Source organism: Cibotium barometz, chromosome 43, assembly GCF_041138505.1.
Source record: "Cibotium barometz isolate CiBa-2024 chromosome 43, ASM4113850v1, whole genome shotgun sequence".
Taxonomy (NCBI): Eukaryota; Viridiplantae; Streptophyta; class Polypodiopsida; order Cyatheales; family Cibotiaceae; genus Cibotium; species Cibotium barometz.
Genome location: NC_141088.1, coordinates 44,097,140 through 44,103,891, shown reverse-complemented (window position 1 = coordinate 44,103,891; position 6,752 = coordinate 44,097,140). Strand labels below are relative to the sequence as shown.

General features: G+C 40.0%; 1 protein-coding gene across 1 annotated transcript; it reads left to right on the top strand.

Annotated features, from left to right (window-relative positions):
* Nucleotides 1-1,021: 1,021 nt before the first annotated feature.
* LOC147613952 (18.1 kDa class I heat shock protein-like) lies at nt 1,022-1,739 on the top strand. Its single transcript, XM_086781269.1, has 2 exons — nt 1,022-1,371; nt 1,465-1,739. Exons 1-2 carry the CDS (start codon nt 1,158-1,160, stop codon nt 1,737-1,739), a joined length of 489 nt encoding a protein of 162 aa, XP_086637395.1. The 5' UTR covers nt 1,022-1,157.
* The last annotated feature ends 5,013 nt before the right edge of the window (nt 1,740-6,752 follow it).

The window sequence follows — 6,752 nt, the reverse complement described above, 5'->3', positions numbered from 1 at the left end:
CGTCCACTTAGAGAGAACCACTCTAGTCTAGAGAAGATGAGGCTAAGATCAAAGAAAGAGAAAATAAAGCCATGGAAAAGGCGGCCTCTAATAAGCTCCTCCAAGACATGCACTCAGGGATGAAAAGATTGGAGGAGGAGAGGAAGCTTGAGCTCTCCCTCCTCCAAGACATGCACTCAGGGATGAAAAGATTAGAGAAGGAGAGAGAGCTTGAGCTCTTGCAAGCACACACATGCTCACACAACAATAGATGGAAGGCTGAATTCTTCTTCTTCTTCTTGTTTTCAAAAGAGTTCTATAAAAGATAAATGAAAACCAACATAAGTACTAGAGTACTATATACAAGCGGTCCATAATGTGAACATGCCAAATAGGTGAGCTATTAGGATAAGTATGCTATAACTCAATTGGACTATGTAGGTGTAGTCTAACTCTATTAGAATCATTGTCAAAGATCTCATCATCTCAACTACCAAATGTGCTAGTAGTATAAAGGTGAAATGGTCTACTAGGTATAGCTCGTGTTGAGCTTGACATCTCAACACTCCCCTCAAGATGGTGAAGATACATCGTGTCAGGGTTAAAGCATGATAGGGTGTACATAATATTGACCAAAATAGTACAAAAGTTCAAGAGTACTAATATCCTATGTGAGAATATTTCTTTAAGAATTTTCTTTCATAAAACATTACATTCAACGTAGCCAAACCTAAAAAGTAGTTTAGTTTGACATGTAGAAAAAGCAAAGTACTCACAAGTACCAAAATAGTACCAATTTTTCCTTTATGAAAAGGAGTAAAGACCATATTAGGGAGTTTTGAAAAATCCCAATTCCCATTTTGCAAGATCAAAAAATGGGGAGCACCGTGAACCCTTCTCAGATTTTGTAGGACGTAGAGGCTTCTAGAACCCTCGGAAAGGAATGTTCGGGAAGCAGGTAGTAGCTCCAAGAAGGCCCTACTACTACGTTTATAATAAACCTCCACAGAGCGACTCTCCTCATCTCATCGCATCTCAATTCGCCAGCAGCAGCTACATACACACACACTCTCTCTCTCTCTCTCTCTCTCTCTCTCTCTCTCTCTCTGTGCCGCCTTCCTCTGCCCTCACAGCAGTTACCAGTACAGCAGTACAGTACAGTACATTAGAAGGAAGAAATGGCCCTCTCTTTGTTCGGCCGCAGCAGATCAGGCGAAGATCCCTTCGACTCCCTGCTCTTCGATTCGCTCGCCTTCCCGTCTTTCTCTTCCTCTCTGCGCGCCAGCTTCCCGGAGCACCCCAGCTTCGCCCGGGACGTGGCTGCGGTGGCTAATACGCAGGTGGACTGGAAGGAGACCTCGGATTCCCACATCTTCAAGGCCAACCTGCCTGGTAAGAATATCGCCCCCCCTTTCCCCCTTCCTCCTCCGTCTCTTTTATCGGAATTGACTGCTCATGAGCAAAGCCGTGTGCCCTGCTCTGCAGGTCTGGCCAAGGAGGACGTGAAGGTGCAGGTGGAAGACGGGCGCGTGCTGCAGATCAGCGGCGAGCGCAAGAAGAAGGAGACGGCTTCCTCGGACAGGTGGCACCGCGTAGAGCGGGCGCAGGGCAGCTTCCTTCGACGGTTCCGCCTCCCCGACAACGCCAAGGTGGAGGAGGTGAAGGCGGCCATGGAGAACGGCGTGCTCACCGTCACCGTCCCCAAAGTGCCCCCGCCGGAGCCCAAGTCTGCCGTCAGAAGTGTCCAGATCTCGGGCTGAGAGAAAGGCTATGTATGTGGTCGAGTCATGTGTGTTTATATTACAGGGTCCTTCCTGGATGTGTAGTAGAGGGACCAGTTTTGAAAGTTTTTTTTTTTAAAAAAAGAATGTATGTCAACTTCTCTTTTTAAAGAATTGGAAGCTTTTGTGGATGATGTCTATCTACCTTAGCTTGTTCAACATGAGGGACATGTATGATCATTTGTTTAGCTCATTCCATATATGAATGAGGAGAGAATATGAATGAGGAGAGAGAGAGAGAGAGAGAGAGAGAGAGAGAGAGAGAGTCCACTATATGGATTAAATGGTACATTAAAGGCTATTATACTTGCCTCTTAGCCATGGCACAAAAAATTTGAGGAGTTGTCATTATCTCCAAGTTGTGATAAATATGCAATGGATCTAACTTCTATGAATAATATGATGATGATCTTGTAGTAACACCATATTAGATAAAGTGGGAAAAATCTCATTCCCAGGTTGGTCGTGTGCTTCAATTTTTAGTACTTTCTGTGTGAATATATATTTAAAAACTATGCAAACTTGTTAAAAAATATATAATATATACTATGAAAATAAAAGAATGGTCCTAGGGTCATTCCAAGGCTGTAGAGAGTAAAGAAAAACTCCTGTAATTTGGTGCTTTGAAATAACAGTAGAGCAAACCCTATATGTAACACATTGAAGTTAGATAGGAGTTTGTGGGCAATCAGCCATTCTAGTGCTAATGTGCACCTTCAACCTTCAAAAAATAAGGAAAGTTTTAATTTCAATAATAAAATAAGTTTTACTCTAGACATTGCTACATAGGTCCCTTTAACTATGTGCCTTATCTGGCATTAGAAGAGGTAAATATGAGGGTATGCTTGCTCAAGACTCTCTTAAATTTAAGAACAAAAATGTGTATGAGTAGAGGAATGGTCCTAGGACCATTTTATACCTTATTGTTTATAATGGGGGTGGTACAAGATAAGGATTCAAATAACAATAGGCCATACATGATAGTTACTGATCTTGACATTTGAATTGGTATAAACTAGAATGATTCAAATAACTTGCATTTGTAATCAAATTTGAGACTTCTACATGAATAATAAAGAAAAGAACAATATACATAAGACTTGAGGCTCTAGCAAATAACATCAAATTTTTATTTCTGGTGAGAAATGTACATTGTCTTATAGGAGAGTACACAGTAGAATTATATTTATGTTATACAAGTGAAAGGATACCCATTGAGATTTTGTATGTCAAGATGGGTCTTTTGGCTTGAAATATTTGCAAGATTTGTGATAATATACGTGAATGAATATTGCTTTTGTGTCCAAAGCACCTTTCCTTTAATGACATCACCTCCATAAATATTCCTCCAATACAATCTTTGTTTCAAGATTAATCTTAGTCTGAAAGACATTGTTCTGTGTGTAGCGTCTCGTATTATGGGCATATAACCATTGACATAACCAATGGATAGTTATGCTTTTTAAGAAGCGTTGAAGTTCCTTCGGTGTCTGATTCCACGGCTTTGGAAATACAAGATAGGCATGTTCCACATAATTTGATACTGTGTGTCATCAAAAATCAAAGTGTTATCTCCATCCAAGTCTTGAAAATATGTCCAAATTCTTGGTAGGTTCTTATGGTAAGCATGCTCATAGCCAAATAACATAGGACTTTTAAAGAACATCCCAGTGTCTTGGCACATCTCTTGGCTCAGCACATACTTGAATTTCAGCTAATTTGCATCTACTTCAAATCCAAACCTCGAACCGTTTAAAGCAAAAGTCTAAGAAATTTTCTGCATCCAAATGCACAGCATGGTACAATTCATTGCTTTCTTGAACTATTCGCATATGCTTAGTCCAATATGGCATCTCATTAACATGGTCTAGCTCAAATGATTCAAGAAGTATTCCAGTCATATCAAGAATGAGAACCCTTCTTTGATCTTTAAGTGAAGGCACACATGCGAACATTGGTTGTCGTGGTACCAAAGATAATGAAACATGCCAACATAGCATCAATGGATTTGAGGGCTTGCAAACATTCTGATTTGCCAAGATTGCTTCTATGCTATCATCTGAAACAGGAACACACATAATTAGCCAAATTCCTTCATTCATACAAGACAAGGAGAGAATAAAAACCTTTTATGTCTAGGCTCAATAAGGGCTTACTAGTGGTATAGTGATTTTGGGGTAATTTCAAAGAGAAATAGTAAAAAAGTTTGTATAGTAGGATGGCCCTAGGATCATTCTTTAACCCTTCTTACACAACAATATATTATCACAATATAATAGTCCTAGTAAGGCATGCTAATCTAGACCTTGAGAAAACTCACAGAGAAAAGAACTTAAGGACTTGTGGTCATGCAAAAATGACCCTAGGGCCATTCTTGCACTTGTTCTGCATGAAAAGAATGGCCCTAGGGCCATTCTTGGATGCCCCAAGGCCAGTATTAAATTCTCTTTGAGGCTTTTAAGGCTAAACAAGGGCCTTATTTGCCATGAAAAAGAAAGACCCCATGGCCATTCTTAGAAAAGAATGTCCCTAAGCCCATTCTTTGATATACCAACAAGGAGAATGCAAGAAGGCTGGATGATCCAAGAATGGCCCTAGGGGCATTCTTCGATGACTAGAAGGATGCATGAAATTGGGTGATCTACCAAGCCAATGCTAGAATGGACTGAGGTCCATTCTTAGATGCCCCATGGCCATCGCCAACATGACCTTGATGATGACTTGGGGTCATGCAAGAATGGCCTAGGACATTCTTGCTCTTGTTATGCATGAAGATGGCCCATGGCCACTCATGTATGCTCTTTGAGACCTTCAAGGAAATACAGTGGCCTTATTTACTATAAAAGAATGGCCCTAGGTGCATGTTATAGAATGGTCCGAGAGCCATTCAAAACTCCTTGTGTGCAAAGCTATTAGTACAAGGTGCTTATCAAACCTTGAGCGAGGGGCTTTAAATTATAGAAGGACAAAAGAGAAGATACTGAATAATAGATTGTAGAATGGTCTTTACACCACAAGAGAATCATCGCTTAGTTTCCACGTCTGGTCGCGTCGTCGATATGTACGTCGAAATAGGCATCAAAATATGAGTGGAAAAAGGTGTCAAAATATGCATCAAAATACACGTGGAAAATGTAGACGAAATATGTGTCGAAAAAACAGTCGATTTTTTTTTAAGTGAATTTATATATAATATTTGGTAGTTCCCATCTTGGGGTGTGTTTTAGCCCTTCTCTTTCTACCTCTTTGCAAGTATATGTGTCTATGAGAGAGAGAGAGAGAGAGAGATGATCAGAGAGAGAGAGAGAGAGAGAGAGAGAGAGAGAGAGAGAGTGAGTGAGAGGGGGGGCGAGGGAGAGAGGAGGGTATAACTTCCATCATGCTCTTTGAAGAAGAAAAAATGCTAGCTCCTCCTCTTGATCACTAAGGTGCAATTAAGAAGGTGCTCTATTTTACAATGAAATTAAAGTTTATTATCAACTTGCTCGTCCTCAGTGAGATCCATGGCTCCAAATAAATCTATTTCTAGAAATACTCCATCATTGTTGTCAATTGGTGGAACCGGTTGTCTTGTAGTAGTAGAAGGTAATTTATCTATGTCGTCATCCTCTTCTAGCTCTAGCATGAGAGCTGTCAATGCATCATGATCATACTCAGCTTGAATCCCTTCTTCTTTTGGATTATCTCTAGTGTCTGTTTCTCATTCAAGATGTATTTGCTCAATGAGTACACCTTCATCCAGTACACCTTCATCCGATCCTAATCCCATGTGAGCCTTACCTACTTCCTTAACTAGTATGTCTTCTTCTTGTTCTTCTTGTTGTTCAATAGGTGCTAGTGGTGTATGCTCAACCATCATATGATCTGGGGGGAGTTCCTTAGCATCTAGCAAACAATCGAATGCTATTTTCACCTCTTCAAATATTTATTTTCCACGTGGATTTATTTGGATCACAAACAACCATTTATGATCTGTCGGGTCTTCCTTAAAGATGACTTACTCACAGTGCTCTGGTAGCACAAATGTGTCCCTTTGGTCAATCCATATCTTTGTGCGGTCTACTTGAAGAAATCTACACTTGTCTTTGTGTACAGTTACTTGCGCCCCTTGAGTTACCAACTTGAACCACTTCACATCAAAAATGAACATATCAAATGTTCTAAATCCAACCTTGATAATATCTTGGATTGTTCCACAATAATCTAGCATGCCTACTTTAGTATTGCCATCACTTGCACTTGAAAGACTTTCTTGCATGAAATTAGCCTTCACACCACAATCAAATGTTGTTCTCTTTGTATCTATTCCTTCTAATCAAAAGTGACGTCCGTGTGACCACATTGCCCCAAACTTACGATACTGCAAGCACAATAAATAAGTACTTTTATTGTATAAATTCACAAAAGCACAACATAAAAGACAATGTGTAGATATCTCTAACTCACATACATGGAAATCACAACCATATGCAAGCTCCTCCTCCTTATCACTTATTGATTCACCATTGCGTTTAGCTTGTAGTATGGTTTGCTCAAGCCATTTATTAGAAGGAAAGTCTAGAAGAAGTGCAAGTTCTGTTGGGTACGGTAGTGTGCGGTTTAATCGACTCCTTCTAAAACTTAAACGAGCTTGGTACCTTTCAACCTTCACCACATTATATCTCTCGATCCATTTCTCCATAGCATGTGAGTTTAAGATACAAAATTTATTAATCTTCTCATGCAATGCTACATCCATTGTTCTCACAAGCCTTTCCCTTGTGGCTCTTCCCCAACTAGTCAATGATCTTCTTCTTGTGTCCATAATCTTGGTATATGGGGATCAGACGTACTAAGAAATTTGTTATATATACAAGTGATTCTTGAACAAGCCATCCCGCTACCATACTACCTTCAGGACGAGCTCTTTGACGAACAAATCCTTTGAGTGTCTTCATAAATCTCTCTAAGAAAAAACATCCATCGGCTATGGACAACCCCAACCACAACTTC

Coding starts and splice junctions, on each gene's coding strand:
- LOC147613952 (XM_086781269.1), top strand. CDS start 1,158: ATGGCCCTCTCTTTGTTCGGCCGCAGCAGATCAGGCGAAGATCCCTTC. Junction 1,372..1,464: donor CTTCAAGGCCAACCTGCCTG/GTAAGAATATCG, acceptor CCTGCTCTGCAG/GTCTGGCCAAGGAGGACGTG.